This window comes from Gobio gobio (assembly GCF_949357685.1).
Source record: "Gobio gobio genome assembly, chromosome: 6".
Lineage (NCBI taxonomy): Eukaryota > Metazoa > Chordata > Actinopteri > Cypriniformes > Gobionidae > Gobio > Gobio gobio.
The window spans coordinates 5,188,605-5,208,641 of NC_137102.1; the positions used below are offsets into that span (position 1 = coordinate 5,188,605).

Consider the following 20,037-nt stretch of genomic DNA (forward strand, 5'->3'; position numbering starts at 1 on the left):
AAAATAACGACGAAAACCTACTGTCATTTTCGTCAACAATAAAAACGAGACGAAAATGTTAGGGAGGGTCGATTAGGGACGAGATCCATTCAGAACTGATGTCCTGTGTAACAGATGCACATTTGAGTTGTAATGAGCTGATCTAACGGCGGGAAAACACGGCTCGCGCATCCCCAATCCAGCGCTCCAGAGCGGCTCACAATCAATGAATAGCGCACATTTATGCCAGACAATTGTTTATGAACTAATGCTGATGAATAATCACGATGTTTACTTTACAATGTTTATATAGTAATATGTTTTAGATGGTTGTAACAATGCATATTTTATCTCCTTCATCTGAACTTGAATGAGCTAATGAAACTGCAATAGTAAGTCGCAGACATTTCAAAATAAGAGTCCGGTGTATTTCAAGCTTGTTTATAATTAAAAGTCACGCATTATATATTCGTTTTTGGTTACACAATAAACTGTATTTAATTTCATTCCCATAGTCAGGAGGAAAGACTAAGAACAGGATTTGACACATATTCAATAAAGTATCAGGGTTATAATAGTTCACTAAAACCATAAAAAAAATTCTTCATTACTTGAAATTAAATAAATGTTAACTGAAATAAAAAAAACAAATAAACAAACTTATTTGAAGCTTTAGCTTAACCTGATATGGCCTACTAACTAAAACAGAAATACAAAGTTATAAAAACTATATAGATGCTTTTAAAAAAATAAATAAAAAAGTGAATTGAGCTCTTTCGTGTATTTTTAATGTCAAAAACAAAATGATGTCAAAATGTCAGTTCAAGTGACAGTCGGTTATGTAATGCTTGATGCTTTATGTATTACAATTTAACTAAACTCATTAGATTTTAGGAGACTAAATCTACTGTAGATTTAGTCGACTAAAACTAGACTAAAACTAAAAACAATTCAGGTGACTAAAATATGACTAAAACTAAATGGCATTTTAGTCAAAAGTGCTATGTCAACTATGACTAAAACAATCAAAATTTGCTGTCAAAATTAACACTGCATATGGCAGCTGAGAAGGCCATTCTTTGTGTTCTTTTTAAATAATTTTCAGAGCCTGATGAAATCGATATAAATGTTTAATACTGCAAAATACACTCGATGTTACAGTCACTGCCCTTGCCGTCCAGAATAAGAGTGAAGGGATTTGTGGAAACTGCAGTTCCTAATTATTGTGATCCAACATTTGCCTCGCATTTCAGGATGAAAAGACAAACATGTCTTCTAATATCTTCAATTATTGGGTATACCAAGCTGCAGCGGACACATTTGTAAACTACTTTACTTGGACCCATTGTGCGAGTTAACACTGCAGGGTTTATATACATGTTGCTGCTGATTGGGCTGACATTTTTGACACAGCCACCAAACGAGAGAAAGCACATCTCAAACCCCATTGCACACCGTTTCCAGGAAACATGACGTTCAACCCGGAAACCATAGCAAAACGTTGCGCAACGGTTTGAGCTTGAACGTGCCCCTGGTTTGTGTTAAATTGGTGCTTTTAGATGTTCTTCCCCCATACACCGCATTATCAATCAGCATATTAAGAGCATTTAATAATAAACAATGTTATGATTTTGAAAATTATTCAGAGATGGCAAGGGAAGTCAACAAAACTTTGAAATGACTAGTTAAATAAATGTTCTGCCCTGATGAGAGTGTTTTGATTATTAGATTATGTACATTGTTTGTTCGTTATAAGTAGTTTATTATTTTGAGCAACAACAAAAGAGATTGATGAATAAATTAGACTTTTTCTTAAGAGGTAAACCCTGCACATCCATATAGTGTTTTCTCACAAGGCCTGCTAGTGTCTAAATGTGAAAATAATAATAGCCTGATAAAACATCTGATCTTTAATATACATATTAGGGATCGACCAATATGGATTTTTTAGTGCCGATGCCGATACCGTTTTTTTTTCATCAGCCTTAGCCGATGACGATACGGGCTGTCGATTTTCTTGAGCCGATATTTGGAGCCGATACTGCTTTTGCTCCCTCAATTTACATCATAAAAATGACACAATGATCATGATGATAACAATTTAAAAATTAAAAAAGGAACATTTATTGAACTAAAAAAAACAATATTTAACAAATAGTCAAAACAGGTGAGGTAGAACAAGAAAAAAGGATTTCAGTGGTGAAACCAAATTCTGAAAAGCATCAATAAAATAATTACACTATTGCACAGTATCAACAAGCAAGCATCATAATAAAGTGCACGCTGACTGTACTATACTTACAACTTTTATACTCTTAAAACTATTTACAACCTAGTCATTTAATGCTTAGGTGCAGGGCTCTGAACCGGTTCAAGGAACGAAAACGAAAACCGGAATCGAACAAAATTAAGAGGAACGGAAACGAAAACAAAATCAATTTGATTCATTCTGAACAGAAACTTTCATTTGAAATGACCATTAACCGGTTAATAACGTAATTTTATCGTTCTTTTAATATTTTAATTTGGCAGTGACCAATCATGAATTGAGTAGTGCAGCGTGTGACGTTGACGGATCAAGCGTGAGTGAAATGCCCGCGCATTTTCATGCCTCAAGTACATTTCTTTCCCCGCTGAGGTCTACAATGAATGTGCAGGTATTGGAGGACATTCTTTTCGAACGTTTAAATAAGCAGTACGGACTTTAAGCTCAAATTGACTGCTTTAGGCTAATTCCGTTTAAGCCTATCCAAGTAGGTTACTAGCATCTATCAAACATTTTTCCTATAGTCTTTCAGATTGCCAATACAGGACAGGTCAATGTTTTCTATACGGTTGATGCTTCGTATTAAATGGTATGTTATATTGCATTAAATGATCAAGCTTTATTAGCTGACTGAATTTGATTATGTGATGAATGGACGTGTTGCGCAGTGTTTGCTTTGAAATTAGCAGTTGACGGTGCATTGAAAGAGCAATGGTTATCCAGTTTATTTATTCTTTATTCATGCAATTTTTAAAACAAGTCGGGTTGAAAAAAGTTATGTACAAAGAATGTTATCACTCTTCTGAAAAGAATTCGGCATAAGAGCCACTTTCGATTGTCTAACGCTCCATTAAAACAGGTCCGCTGTTTATGCTTTGTAATTAATGCATGTATTTATGTTGTGGTTTTAAAAATGTTATGAAATAAATATTCAAGTTTAATAACCATGCGTTATATTATTATTGAGTGAAAAATAAGTCTATTTATACATATTTGTTTAAAGTATAGGCTAAATTAAAATAACGTTATTAACCGGTATTTTTTCAAATCAAACCGTTTTCGGAACAGTAATGTTTAATGAGGAACGCAAAAACGGAAACGTTAAAATATCGATTCTGCTCGGAGTGAACCCATTGATATTTTTTTCCGTTTTTAAGCCCTGCTTAGGTGCACTTAACTTAATCTCTTGAAAAAAATATCGGCGAACACAGCAGCCTTGTATCGGCCGATGCCGATACATGTAAAAATCGCAAATATCGGCCCGATATATCGGTCTAACACGAATACATATCCAATTGGGCTCAACTAATGAAATATTTACTTTATGTTTTGGTTGAAAGATTCTCAGACACCACTCCACTTTGGCTCTGAAGATTCTCATCTTTGATGACTATTTTTTTCTTTTACAAAGTACTACTTCTGCCATTATGGGGTTGTATAACTGTTCCAAAAAAGAAAACAAATAAAAAATGTGTCGCAAGAAGTTAATGCCGTGGTGAAGTGATTCTGCACATGCTTTCGGTATGGAGTTCCTACAGTGATGCAAGTTCCAGTTTGGGTTGTCAATTCATAACTACGGTCCCACTACTTCCTATAGCTCTCTACCAATAAACATGAGTTACACGAAGATAACCACAAGAAAGCAGTCACATCATGTCTGTGTGAATTTTGTGAAAACTCCTAAATTGCATGCAAGCAAATGGGCATGCTGGAGTGCACTTGATGTGAACTGAAATCCCTGTCATGACAAACATTTGGTCTTGTCGGCTTGATTTAAAGTTTACTCTCTCCATCTGTTCTCATCAGATGCTCTTCATGTTGACCTCTAAGGCAAGCTCACGAGCACACACTCCGCCCGCACAGCGAGGATGCAGCGGGAGATGAACATTCAGACGAATCCAAACCATAGGCGTAATTTACGGGTGGGACGGGTGGGACATGTCCCCACCACTTTTTGCCAGGCTCGATATTGTCCCCACCACTTTTTAAAAGTAATTGAAAAATAGATTGCGGAAGGTGTGTATTAAAGCAAAAGCACGATCTACAAATCGTAATTCATTCATTTAACAAATGTTTCCGCCGGTCAGAAGCTTTTTTTCCATTACAGATTTGCACACAACTTTTGCCATATTTCCTAAGTCGATAAAAAAAAATATTGCGAAATGACAGCGTTTCCATTAACTGATGTTATGCGACTAAAACAATTTTTTTCCTCACGTGATAAATCATTCCAAATATTATGCCACGTATGTTGTTAGGTTTACGTGTATCCCAGCCACCGCACGCGTGTGTTATTCAAGCACTGATGGCAAGGAAAGCCCCTTATACTTGAGCGGCATGAGGTGTTTCTGGGTGTTTCTCTCTCTTATCTGCTTCAAGGTCTTGATAAATTGTGGCATTTTATATTCTATTGTTTTTTATGAGTTTAATAAAGAACTCGTCTTCTGTCCAAACACACCATCATCTGTAAAGAATTATCGACTGTTACATACGCCAGGTTATTGTGAGGCATTGCTGCCAGCCTGCCACATACAGAGACGAGCGAAATGTTTGAAATTGCATGGTGGTAACTCAAAGTTTTACCACTTCGTTACGGGTAACAGGTGCCATGGACCGCTCATGTTAACATCAGTGGCATAACTTTAACCTAGAAATTACGGACCCCGGTGCAAAAATATCAAAACAGGCCTACTGTAATATATTGTATGCTAAAGGCTACTGTAATACATATATTCTAGAAATGTATTAAAAACAAAGACACTTTCAGCATTAGGCTACTCAAAGGCCGCGGTCTGCGGAAACAGGCCAGTGGGTTCGTTAAGCATGTCAATCCATTCCTGGCGTTCTTATTTTGCTTATGTATTAAATATACAGGCAATTAGTTTATGAAACCTTGATCAAAATTAAAATACAATTTATAGAAAACGAAATTCACAAGAAATGATTTCTGCAAAACAACACTCAATAGAAATCATGTCCACTCCATGTCTCCAGACATATTGCGCATCTTTTAGCCTATACTCATGCAGACGAAAGCGCCTGCGAATTCTTTAATATTTTTCATTTTTGCAGGGGGGTTTTTTACCACTTCGTTATTTTGGCTCGGAATTTCGTTTGTTGGAAATATGAACTGAATTTAGTAATTAAATTTGAAATTAAAAACTTTGCGTTTGATAAAAAAAAAAAAAAAATTTGAAACGAGTGGAGAAGGCTACAAACAAAACATAACCTATTTAGATTCATAGTTAGGCTATATCTTTAAATATTAGCCTATTATATTATTGTTTTAATTTGTATATGTTGATGATGAAAAGTTAATTGTATTTTAATTTTGATCAAGGTTTCATAAACTAATTGCTTGTAGGCCTATATTTAATACATCGGAAGCAAAATAAGAACGCCGGGAATGGATTGAACCCATGGCCTGTTTCCGCGGCCGTTGATAAGGCTGAAAGCGTCTTTCTTTTTAGTACATAGAATGCAGGCCCGGAGTGGCCATCGGGAGAATTCCCGGTGGGCAGATCTTTCCGCTCATAAATTGGGCCGGCAGACTCGGCTGCTTTCTCTTCGTTTTCTCTGTATGTCTATATGTGTTAAGTTACTGTGTGACTGATATAACAACACAGCACATTACACTAGATTTGAATTTAAATCAGCGCATCAGACCGTGCATTAAAAAGTGCCGCTTTCTGTTGTCAGAGCGCGCGCTCTCTTTCTCTTTAAACTGAAGTGCGTCGCGTGTACTCAGGTCGTTGTCATTGAGAAAAAAGAAACAAAACCGTCATTTAATGATGTGGGGAGAGTAAGCTAATCGCGAAGAATAAAATGGATAGTAAAAAGATGCCAGGGGGAGCTGAAAAAGGCAAGTTAAAAAAAAGAAAGGCATTGGAGGATGACGCAGCCAAATGTGCCAAACTTACAGATATTTTTCATGACAAATGAGCACACAGGAATTGGAAACTCATATATAGTCAAAATACTAGATAGAAAGACGGTCGGGTGCGGTTACTTATGAATGGGAGAAACTGCAACGCGTAATGAATGTGTCCCGCCTTCTAAGTAAAGAGCCAATCGGTTGAATCAAAGATCCACTGGCAAATGACTGCCAATATTATAATTTTATTTATCAAATTGATACGGATATATAAATAAAAATTATAGTGCTAAAATTATATTTCTTACTGCAATACTGCATTTTTGTTTGAATGCAAACCATTTTTTAGGTTGGTCTTGGGCATAGACTCCCGGGCTGTTGTTGTGCCCTACGCAGCGCGTGATGCGCGTAATGGGATCGGCGGCACTGTCCCCACCACTTTTCAAAGCAAAGTTACGCCACTGATCCAAACTCTAGAGGATCCCAAATGGATAGTTGACACATGACTACATTAGGATACTGTAACTATAATAGAGTTGTGGTATCTCAGCTGCATGTGTAATAATTATTTTTCAATGAAGTACCACTGATCATGTCAACTGCCTAAATATAAAAAGATTAGCTGCACGTATGCAATGATTTTAAAGGCAGCAAAAGTGTCAGTCCTTCTCTTTTTTTTGTATTTAAGGTTTGCTTCAGGTTACACAAGGCATAAACACACACACACACACACACACACATGCACAAATGTATTCTCAGCAGCATCTGAGTCTGTGATCCTGCAGGCATGCAATGGCCCAAAGAGACACATTTGCATCAGCAAAATGAACAATAACCCAAGATTTGCCTTTCAACCAAAATGAAACATTCATTTAGTTAATGCAATCATCTCTGTATTTTGTTCTGTTGAACACAAACACAATAACCTTTTTGGACAACTACAACTTTTATCCCTGAACCTGAAATTAGACAAACTGTACAAGCAGGAGTACTGAGAAAAAGACTCACACAGGGGATTGTGGGATTGACAGTGGTTTTGAGTATCAAAACACTGAGAAACGCTCAACTTAATTCAAACGGCAGGTGCGGTGTATAAACACAGAGGTTAAGGCAGTGACATCTGTAATAAACTATTGAAAATCAGCTGGAAGTAAATGAAATCACAGCTGGAAATGTATGCATTTAAATCAGGTTTTACCATGTATTGACAGCAAACACTGTCATGCTGCTTTATATTTACAGAGACAGCCCCAAGTGGCAGATCTATAGCATTCTGGATGGGGATGGTATTGACCAGATTTGTTCAGCACCAGTGGACACACAGGTTAAGTCTGCTTTTAGACCGGAGACTGGGTGGAGACCTGCAGATGGGCACATGTTGAGGCACAGCTGAAGGCCCGGGGTAAAAAGGAGGAGATCTAGAGTAGACACTAAAACAAGTGCAATCCTTGAGGTCAGAACAACTGGGAGATGAACCAACAACCTAAAGTACATATAAAACATGCTTCAACAAAATGCTAGTCAATACTTCTCTGTATCTATCCACCTATAATATTACAGTTAATTATTGGGTCTGACTGTTGATATTTTCCAAAACATGGCTCTTCTGCGTCACACACGAGGTTATGTTGTGTTTACCTTCCGGCAAATCAATGAATTGTTTAGTTGAATCTGTATCCGCTGCACTCTGGGATCTGTCCCTGTGCTCTGTGGAATGCCCAGGTGTTTCAGCCGTTGCAGTTTGCTCCAAGGATCACAGAGTGAAAGAGAGAAAGATCGTCCAGCTGGGCCCATCTGCCCTTTTACATAAGACCAAGACACACTCATAAACACAAGGTCCCATGGGGACCCGAGTCAAATGAGTGGTTCACCTTTTAGGACTTTCTATAAAAAAAGCAGCAGAAAAAAATGAAAAAGAAGGAAAAAAATAGAGCAAAGAAAGAAAAATCAAAGCAAAAGAAATTAGTACAACAATTAAAAGGAATGGGAATAGATAAAGGAAAAAGCATTAGAGAAAGAAAAGGAAAAGGATAGAGAGTAAGAGAAAGGATAAAGAGAAATGAAAAAAGAAAAAGAAAAGAATGCCTCTAAAAAAAACTGTCTCACAACTAGGGATGGGTATGAGAACCGGTTCCAAATTGCCCAGAACAGGTGATTCGATAAGAAACGCGGATTTTGATTCCATTGTGTGCGCATTTTATTGTGATTTTTAACCATTTGAGCGCAAAAAAGATGTACATGCTTTTTTTTTCTGTGCTGCAGACACACACACACACAGAACGGCTTCTCATAGTGAATGAAAAGTGCTTGATAATGAACCGAGTTCTCCGTCTTTTTGCACACGTGAATGGACAAACACACACAAAAATGTCAAAATAATCTCGTAAACAGACGGTTATGTCGCTGACCGGCAGATTTTCTTGATGCGCCTCTATGATAACGTTAAGCAAACAACAAAAGACAAGAAAATTCACTTGTTCTCTAACTTTCAACTTTTAATAGTTGTAACGTAGAGCCTATATTTGATCAATAAAGTGCTGTTATTTTACATTTGATTACAGTTTCTGTCCCTACCTGAAAATGTTTATTTCAATCCCATCTTTGTTCAATTGTATTTATTTGTGCAATTGCTAATTTGTTGTTAACTACAGAGTGTTTACATGTCTTTAATAATGCTTGATATCTATATTAGTTTTTTGTTTGGTATGGTATTTTTAAACCATAGGCAAAAGTTGCTAGCCTGTTGATTTTTGTTCATGATATTCAGGTACAATGAAATGTTTTGCAATAATAGCCTAATATAAATGTGAATGATATCTAAAGGCCTGTTCACACCGGGTCGATTTTCGCGCGCGTTTATCACCGACGTTTAACGCCTCGTGACTAAACAAAGGGCGCCAACGTGCAAAACGGCAGGCGTAAAATCTTGCGTTAAAAGCTGGCCGGCCAGTGATATCTGCGATTTTGTAATGTGCCTGGAGCTGCTGAAGTTACAGTAAAACACCACTTGGTGGCCCTCAAGCACAAAACGGTCTTGCCAAGCACACATTGATATGACGAAGAGGAAGTATACCCTTAAATAGGGCACTATTTGAGGGGACGGCCATTTGTAGTGTTGTCCGAAACCATAGTGGACGTTATTGAGTGAACTCATTCAATCCCACATTGCACCGCAATAACGAGTGTACAGCCGATGTACACACAACAGCTGTCCGAATTCACTTACTTGTTTTCATTCACTCCTTCAAGTGAACTGTATTAGTGGACTAAAGTAGGGAATAGTGATTGAGGGTTTAGGGGGCGATTTCGGATTCAGCCAAAGAAGAAGATGAGCTGCTAATGCTTAATAACTTAAGGGTGTTGCATATAATCTCTTAAACGGTTCTCTTAGGTAAGGGAAACATTGAAGTGTCAGCGATCCTGGATTCACGTTATAAAAGACTTGTTGCCATAGATATGCAACGCTAGTTTGACGCTTGAACTTTGAATGCATTTGCGCGTCCAAATCGAGATAGACACGCGTATAAAGCAAGCATTTGAAGCGGAATTGACGCGCGTCCTTTTGCGCTTTTCATAGTGGTTGTGTGCGGCCACGAAATTTAAAAATACTACTGTTATTGCGTCACGAAATGTAGTTTTAAGACTTGTTCAGTCAAGAATGTAGTTGTTTAAAGCTCAAATCTGTGGTTTATTTGTAAAGATAGCGTTAGACATTAATGACTTGTTATAACGTCAAACGACTTCTTTCATTATGTGATTTTTTTTTTCTTCATCTCATTCAGAAATGTACGTATGACTGCAAGTGTTCAGTGTCACAGTGGTTGCGATGTGTGTTGGTCAAATCGGTATTCTTGCAACAATTTTTCATCGCTAAGATGGTCCAAAGGGTTCTCCCTATCCCTAAAATTTCTTCTTGGCACATAATGATCTTCAGCTGGTTAAGAATTGGAATCAATAAGAATTGGAATCGTTAAAATTCAAACGATACCCAACCCTACTCACAACAGCACTAAATATCTCGAGATGGTATTTTTCTCCCAAATGTTCCTGTTCCACAATGTCCTGTCCTAGAAGCTCAAGCAGTGGGAAGAGCATCTGTCCCTGATGCCTGATGGACAGCAGCACAGCTCTCTCTGAGGAACTCATTGCAGGTATGTGACCCTATCACTTTAAGGAGGAAAGTGAGAACTGACCTGTGACTTCTCAACTTAACACCCAGAATGCCTAGAGACGTCCATGCAGAATACGGTTCAAAAGATCTTTCTTAGCTCAATAGGGTGTGTGTTTTAGTGTTTATAACATGTGCGTGTTTACAATCTGAATCTGGAATAACAATTCAATGTCATCTCTCTGAAGTTTTAAATGAACGATCACATAAACGCAAGAGAGACTGTACTTCTACTTTATTCTTGTGACCATAACCGATTATTATCTGCTACAATGCTTTCAAAAACTCAGAGTAGGCTGTGAATTTCAGATTATGTAACATATCAATTGAAAGATTTCCTAATATTTGATTATATTAAGAAATCTTTGATGCATCCCTAACAGAAATATAAATATTTAAGAGGAAATATTTAGATTGAAAACAAACTTGTTATGTAACGTTTCCAATTGAATGTCTCAGATTATGTAACATACCAGTTGAAAGACCAATAATACATTTTAGTTGTATTAAATAATTATTGATGCATCCCTAAGAGAAATATAAATATTACTAAGATAAATATAGGAAAAACAGTATTCTCTCTAGACCTAGAGGAAGTATTATGGGTATATTTTCGCTTTATTTTGATCCTCTCTACAGACGGTTTAGAGTGATATTATGTGCTCTGGTGGTGCATGTCAACAAAACACACTTATCAGGGACCTTTCACACATCGGCTCATCACGGCACATGGAATAAAACAGAGTCATGTGATGTTTATAGATTGAACATTTTCTCTCATCTGAACCCAAACTCATTTGAGATCCTTACGGTCCCAATAAGATCCTAAAAAACTTAAATCCAGCAGAGGAAAGTCTATGGAAAAGGGAGATATACAGAAAACCGCGTGACAAATCAATGACTTCCTGCTCTCTCAAGAAGTCAAAGGTGTGGCCAACCTTCGTAAAAATAGCACAGATTCCAAAACTCACCCTGGGCAGCGAAACTTCACAAGGCTGCACGGGTCCAAACAGATTACAGACACACGGCTGACTAATGCTGCAAAACATTTCCCATCAGGCTTAGAGAAAGCATCGAAAATAAATGACTGGAGCAATTTAAGAACGTGAAAGAAAAAAGCAGAAGCAAGGAAGCCGAAGGCACTTCTGAAATGGTTAAACACCCAAGTCCACCGGGTTCACCATTCATCACAGCTGACCTTTCCCCTTTCTAGTGCCCTCTACTGACCCCCAGTTCACATTTCAAATGCAACATCCTCAATCTTTCTCCGCTGATGAGGGCTTCATTCTCCAGAAGAAACGATGAGGCTTGTTCAAAGACTTTCACCTCACGTTTATTTATCAATGTCAGGGGTCAGACCACAGGGTTGTTGTGATTGCTACCAAAAACCTCACGCAGAGCTTCAGCGTCATGCATTTAAACAAAGCTTTTCCTATTCGGATTTAACCAGGCATTTATTTGTAGGATAACTCAAGTGCGTTTTGGGAGGGACAATCTGTTTTTGTCCCAAAGCCAGATGGGGATGGGCAGAAGGAGTGGTAGAGGAGAAGAAAAACGTCTTCACGTTCATAACCATCCTTGACAATGAAAGCTGTGGAAGAAAGAGAAGGCCCCCCTAAAAAGTACTCAATGAGTAAACAAGGGCGAGTTCATTCTCTTCAACTGGAATGAAATTAACCAGCATGGACAGTCCTTAAAAAAGCCATTATCCAACCTCTGTGAGGTGAAAGTAATTCTGCTAAAGATGCAGAGCTGCGGCTTCTCACCCTGTGCGCAGTGGGTCATATCCCTGCGCTTCCATTGGCTTAAACCCTGAAAACACTCTTCTCATGCTTGATCAATCATCTGCAATTGTGACTTGTCAAGCCATGCCCTCCAAACCTGAACAAGGGGCACAAAAGTGGGGAAGTGATGGTGGCCTAAACGTCAGGTCACTAAGAGTTCAAGTCACTCAATCCACACTCACACCACCATATAGGAGAATATGTTTATAAAGACTGACATATAGCAGAGCGAGAAATGTGGGCGAGCGACTTGAAAATGTATTATACACTACCATTCAAAAGTTTGGAGAACCTTTTTCTTTTTAAAGAAAGCGTGGATGCATGATCAAAAGTGACTTAAAAAAGCACCAAATCCCCAAATTAGAGTGATTTCTGAAGGATCATGTGACACTGAAGACTGGGGTAATGATGCTGGAAATTTAGCTTTGATCACATTCAATTAAACATTAATATCCAAGTTTAAACTGTAATAATATTGAACTATTTTTGATCAGGATTAAGACACATCTAAACCTAAATAATGATTACATATCCTTGGAAGTGTATTGTGCAAGGAACAGTAGTCACAAGAGAATCACTAGTCGCTAAATATATGGAAGTGTGTTGCCACACAAGTGAATTAGCAGTTTTGTGCAACATGGGTTTCCATTTAAAGAAACCAAAAGTCTGCCTTTAACCCATAAAAGCAGCTGTTAAACACTAGGAAGGATCCTTAACAGCTCGGTTAGCCATCTTGAGGGAGTCATTAGGTCTGCAGATTGCTCTCCTGGCCATATAACAGCCAGAAAATGGTCATTTATTCATGACTAAATAGTGTTTGTTCTTCCCACTTAAAATGGAAGTCCTAGATGAAGTCAAACACCTTCTAGAAGTCCAGGCCTGGGCCAGTTGCATAAACGAAGACATTATGTTAAGACAGTGTCTTAAGATCTAGTATGACCCACTAGCAGTTAGGCAAGTGGCATTCAGTCTTAGTTTTCGTATCAAATTAGGCCAGTCTATGTTTTTATGTAACTGATTTAAAAAAGTTATGAACAGTCTTAAAGAAAAAAACTTGTACTTGTAAGACTAGTCTTAATGGTTTATGCAACCGGCCAGCAGATCAACACATCACCAACCATCAGGGAATTTCCAGGAGGACAATATATCCATCTCCGTCATTCCTCACGTCATGCTAATACACACAGATCAGAACATGTATAACAGCATTCCAAGAATGATCGAAGACACAAAATGGTGGAGCCCTCCCACCTGGACTGAAGACTAAAGCATCTACAACAATTATTGAGGCTTCTAGCGTCTAACAGCTCCAAGCGACTTCTCAAGAAGATCAATTCTCGCAAAATCCGAGTTCGATAACTAAGGCCTCATTGACATTTTACACTTGTTTCTTGTCTTACCTGTCTGCTGTCCATTGTCCACCCCAGTTAGTAGCGCTTACTCAAGCAGGAACCGCATTCAGGCAAGCATCAGCGTGTAAAGTGGGGTCAGAGGCAGAACTCTCCAGGTCAGTTTGAGTAGACTGACACAGCTCCATGTGGAACCTATTCTAGCCTTCAGCTGTGGGTGGAGAGAGGAGGAGGAGCCTGGAGGTGTGGCTTTCTGGGAGTTTCACAAAGGATGCATTCAAATTGGCTGCTTCTACCTATACTGCTACTAACTATAGTGCAACAGGCCGTCATCATGCACACGATTTCTTATATATATAAACATGACTACAAAACATTTATAAAGTTACATGTATAAATAAATACAGTTATTTTGAACTCTCTATTGATCAAGTGAAAAAGTACACTGTAAAAATTTAATCATGGGTCTTGTAATGTTCACACACTAAAAATGAAGGTATATTTTCTAGGGCTGTCAAAAGATTAATCGCGATTAATCGCATCCAAAATAAAAGTTTGTGTGTGTACTCTGTTAATTATTATTTATATATATATAAATACACACACAAGCATGTATATATTTAAGAAAAAAATATTTTTATATATAAAACATTTATATTTATCTATATTATAGATTATATAAATGTATATACAGTATATACATGCAAATATTTCTTACATGAATGTGTGTGTATTTATATATTAATAATAATTAACAGAGTACACACACATATATTATATAAACACAAACTTTTATTTTGGATGCGATTAATCGCGATTAATCTTTTGACAGCCCTAATATTTTCTTAAGAAAATTCAGTGTTGTATAGAAAATATTGAGAATATTTCACTAATAAAACCGAAACTTTTGTGGCTTGAATTGAGGAACCGATTAAGCTGATCAAATTAAGGGCTACCTATTTATTTTAAGAGAATTTGTTCAATTATGCCGTTTTATTTAGAGACACCCTTATTAGTTCCCAGCATGCTTTGCATATGGCTGGAAATTGAGCATTAATATTGAAATTAAGTGTTTTTGAGTGAAGGGAAACATCTGTTAATGGGTCAATGACAAATAAGAAAAATAAGATTTTTTTTAAGATAAAAAAAAAATTATAATTTTAAGCAAAAGAGTTTTAAAGTGCATTTTTATGTCCCAAAAAAGGTATGGTGTTGATTCATATTGGTTTTACAGCTTTTAAGACAGCATTAATAATTACTAAACAGGATTTCTGATTTTACCACCCAGGAAATGTCAGGTGGTGCGACCATCATTTAAAATAATATAAATATACAATATACATATGAATTATTGCAATGCAATACCCTTTTCTACGTATTGCCCTTTTAGTCCGATTCATATAAACGGACACTTTTCTGTGTTCAGAACACAATTTTCCATAAGGAGTTATGTTTTTTTTTATTATTTGTGTACATTATATAATGGTTTCCATTTATATTTCTTACTTCATTTTGCAATTGCAGTGGGAATTGATACTTTTAAATGTAAATTTGCTGGTCGCACCACCTGACATTTTAGGTCTTTGAAACACCACAACTCAAAAAGTCAATTGAATTTCAAAAAAATTAAAATAGTATCTTATAAATGAAATATTGTAGATCAATTTGATATGTGACATGTATTTATAACATTTTGTTTTAGGAAAATAATGAATTCGGACACAAAAAGTACATGTAATGTCATCGACCCTAATATTTAATGATCAGTTATGTTTGGCTTTTGAAAGAGTTTCTGTTGAGTTTTGACTGTTACCATCGTGCAGAAGAGTAGATCTTATGGTTAGGTTGTGGATAACTGCATGTATATTAATATTATAAAGCATGTTGCTTTGTTCAATGAGCAATAACTTTGCTAATGCCAGCGCAGTAACACGTTTGTTTCTATTTACAGTATATTAATTGTACATCATGACTCAAAGTCAGAAATAAAAGCCCTTTTATTAGAGTCAACTTAATGAATTTATTATTTTTAGTGAAATGTGCTTTTTTGTTTGTTTCATAGACTAAATCATGTAGGACTTTTTACATGATTTATTCAGGTAGTACTCAAAAATATTATGTGTAATATTGTTACCATCATTTTTTAAGTAAATAGCACAAACAATTTTTTACAGGTTCCACAAAAACATTAAGCAGCGTGACCGTTTCCAACTGTGATAAGCATTTTCATGAGCATCAAATCAGCATATTAGAATGATTTCTGAAGGATCATGTGACACTGAAGTTTGGCTTAATGGCTGCTGAATTTATATAGAAATCCAGGTCTAGCTTCACATAACTAGATCATTCAATAAGTGCTCAATTCGCAGCCTGCGGACGTTCACCTGTTCTTCACACACTTATCCCAGAAACGTTGTTTCCAGATTCTATACAACTACCCAGTGTGTCCTAATGAATGACATATAAAGACATGAACAGTATCCATTGGCCTTTCTCTACCATTGTACTCAGGGCTGATTTGCATTTGTAAACACAGAAACAAATGAATTTGTTATGAAGGGACTGAATTTGGGGAATGACCCGTTTTAAATTACAATATGCTCAAAAGAGCCAATTAGAGCACTTTTAAAGGCCCATTCGGGCTTTCAGGGTTGCATAAGTCACCCCAGTTTTGGCTGACATCAAACAGAGATTTCATGTCGTGCAGCTTCTAGACTGAAAAACATCTTCAGAGTCGATTAGCATCAGATTTTGACAAGCGAGACACGGGGAAACCAGAAGTCCAGGTCACTTTAAAGCATTGATTTGCAGTGTTTAATATGTTTATTGTCTGTATGTTAGACTGCAGATCTGGATAAACAACCATCAAATCCACTGTATTTCTGACCCTAATGCCAACAAAAGTTTTTATTAAAGCACTTACATGTTCATAATATTTCAAATAAAAGCGTCTAAATCAAAGTTTGTGTGGTTGAACGACGTCTCACGTGGATGAACTTCTGGTTATTCATTCTTATGTACTATTTGTGGATACTGTCTGAAGCACGATGTGATGATTCATGCTTTTGTTTAAACTATTTCTGACAGGTTTTGTAGAAGATTATGAATGTATGCAGGGATTATGTTTTGCTGATCTAAGTCAACCATCTTAAACACACAACCTGACTTTGACGATGTAAACAAAGAGGTTGCGTCATCTCTCTTCTTGGTATCCTTGAGTTGATATTATGCAAAGTTGCCATGTTTACAGACTTTACCTGTGTTACATCATCATGGCAACAACGTTTAAAGATATACACTGCTCAAAACTTTTAAATGTTTTTGAAAAATCTCTTATGCTCACCAAGGCTGCATTTATTTGATCAAAAATACAGTAGAAACAGTCATTTGAATAGATTCAAATAGAAATACGTTATATTAAATTGTATTTCAAAATGTAATTTATTCCTGTGATGGCAAAGCTGAATTTTTTAGCATCCACTCCAGTCTTCATTGTCACATGATCGATCAGAAATCATTCTAATATGATGATTTGGTGCACAAAATCTTATTATCAGTGTTGAAAACAGTTGAGCTGCTTCATATATTTGTGAAAACTTTATAGATACAATATTAGTTATTTTGCTGTTAACATGCATGGATAATATCATACGGTCATATGGATCAATTTCCATCGATGTATGGTTTGTTAGGATAGAACAATATTTGGCCGAGATACAACTTTTTGAAAATCTGAGGGTGCAAAAAAATCTAAATATTGAGAAAATCTCCTTTAAAGTTGTCAAAATGAAGCCCTTAGCAATGCATATTACTACTAATAATACATTCTTGATATATTTACGGTAGGACATTTACAATATATCTTCATGGAACATGATATTAACATCCTAATGATTTATGGCATAAAAGAAAAATCTTATCATATTGTTGGCTATTGTCACAATATATATATATATATATATATATATATATATATATATATATATATATATATATATATATATATATATATATATATATATATATATATATATATATATATATATATATATATATTAAAAAAAATGTAATTATTGAAATATTAACAAACAAAACAATTCAATACATACAAGAAATATAAACAATCTTTCAAAACAAAAGAAAAAATTTGGTTCAATACTTTTACAGAGAAATATAAAAGAAACAATCTATTGAACAATAAACCTAAAAGAAAAAGGAAACAAAGAGAAGAAAAGAAAAAGAAAAGAAAAAAGAAGAGGGCACAAAAATAAAGAAAAAGTGTATTAAAGAAGAATATTAAACATGGCACAAATTCTGGTCGTTTTCATTGCTTTCTTGTTAACAGAAGTTGAAGTTGCATTTAAATACATCTTCAATTCTTCTTTGCTATTGCCACAAATATACCCGTGAGACGCACGACTGGTTTTGTGCTCCAGGGTCACATATACTCTGTAATTTAACTTAAACTTCTTGGCTCAATTTTACTTTAATTGCAAATGCCTTGATGTAACCATAGTTTTTTTCCTTCACTTTATAAAACACTACAATTATGTGCTTTGGAAATGAACATTATGCCATAAAAGCTGTTGATTGAGCTTAATATTGAATCGGATACCTAAAATATTCCTTTCTAAACAGTCAAATTTAAACGTCTTTATAAATGTGGTCTGCCTAAATGTTTTGTTTAGAGTATGCAATTTAACACATTGTTTAAAATATGCGTATCAAACCAAGACCTACCTGTAAAACTGAACGGTCAGACTATCACAAATGCGTGGCATGCGATGTTTTGGGGGTAAATAAAGCATGTGGAAGGAGATCTGAGGCTGTGCTCCTGGCCTGACTGGTGTGACAGCTCTGATTTGAAGCTCTGACTTTTTCATCTCTCCTGCGTCCTGAGGGCTCAGTTTGTCATGGCATGTGCACGGCTCGGAGTTTGCTGAAGCTCTGACTGAGCGACCGCTTTACTGTGAGACCAGCTCTCTTCCTCAGGAGCCTTCGGGCACATCTTCCCAAAAGCATGTGAGACACAGTCAGTGAGAGTCAGCAAACCCTGCCATACAACATTTAGCCTGTCAAATAGGCCGTGCTTTAAATGACTTATTGTGCAAAAAGTTGTATTTGCAGAGAGAATCTTTGCCCTTTGGTCATGAAATAAGTAGGTTCACAGCTGTGACAGCTGCAGAGGGGGCAGTAGGGTCAGCCAAAAAGACAAGTGTGTTTACACAGAATGACTCTTAGTAATAGACCGCAAAAATAAGAGCAATACTTTGTTCTGGAGTACACTTCAATGCTAATGCTAAAAAGCCTAAAAGTCATCATTGTGAAAAGAATGTGGTTTAGAAATACAGTCTAGACATTAAATAATATGTTTAAAGCTACACTGTGTGACATTTTCCCCCATCTAGTGGTGAACAGGTATATGACCATCCAGTGAATATTAGTTTCTCTTCCTCTCAATTCCGATTTCAGTTTAACTCATTATTCATTATTCATTATTATGCATTTGGCAGACGCTTTTATCCAAAGCGACTTACATTGCATTCAAAGTACACATTTTACATTTTGTCAGTTCTTGCTTTCCCTGGGAATCAAACCCATGACCTTAGCGTTACTAGCGCCACGCTCTACTGTTTGAGCTACAGGAAAGCCCCATTCCTAACATCCCATCCCAACTCCTACGGTGGCCGATTTAGTTCAAGATTAATATGGCTTCCAGTTCGACCTCGTTCACATTCGACACGGTGCCATCGAGTGTTGAAACGCCAAAGGCGAAGCTTGAATTTACGGGTATGTCCCTCTTCGGCTAATGTACTTTCAAGATGGAGGGGCAACATGGCGACCCGCATTCGAACCCCTCACCCGTATGTATTTTCAATGGCATATTATAAACTTACGAGAATACTTTATTACTTGAAAGAAGTAAATATACATTAATGAGCACATATATTTTTGAAAGAACTAAGTGTTTTTAGCTAAGAATAAACTAAAAAAGTTACACAGTGTAGCTTTAACATGTTCCTGGTTATAAGATTTAAAACGATTTAATGCACGGGTCTTCCAGTCAGTTTAATCACGTTCTACATTAATTCATCACACACACACACACACACACATCACTCGCAAACAGAAACACTGAAACATTTAAGAGCACAAAAACTTATCAACGCTGCCCCATGACTTTTATTAATAAAATAGCCTCTCTACTGAATCGCCACATTATATTTCACAGCAATCAAGTGGTAACAACTCAACGCTTCATTATTAGTAGAGAGATGCGGCACATACACAGGTAATTCACACACATATGTGACCATGGACCACAAAACAAGTCATAAGGGTCAATGTTTTGAAATTGAGTTTTGAAATGGTTTGTTAGGATTGGACAATATTTGAAAATCTGGAATCTGAGGGTGCAAAAAAATCTAAAAATTGAGGAAAATCTCCTTTAAAGTTGTCCAAATGAAGTCCTTAGCTATGCATATTACAACAAAACAAAATAAAAATAATACATCTTTGATATATTTACGGTAGGAGATTTACTAAATATCTTCATGGAACATGATCTTAATATCCTAATGATTTTTGGGATAAAAGAAAAGTCGATAATTCTGACC

The 20,037-nt window shown here is 36.4% G+C and overlaps 1 protein-coding gene across 4 annotated transcripts in view; it reads right to left on the minus strand.

Moving 5' to 3' along the window:
• Nucleotides 1-20,037, minus strand: part of slc6a9 (solute carrier family 6 member 9) — a 108,815-nt gene that overhangs the window by 23,519 nt on the left and 65,259 nt on the right. The window contains exon 1 of one of the 4 annotated variants that reach the window (XM_079820060.1): nucleotides 13,472-13,635. The exons of the other annotated variants lie outside the window; for them this stretch is intronic. Coding sequence (XP_079676186.1) covers nucleotides 13,472-13,486 — 15 coding nt within the window. The 5' untranslated portion in view covers nucleotides 13,487-13,635. Of the gene's footprint in view, nucleotides 1-13,471; nucleotides 13,636-20,037 lie in introns of those variants that run through there. 4 annotated transcript variants of the gene reach the window in all.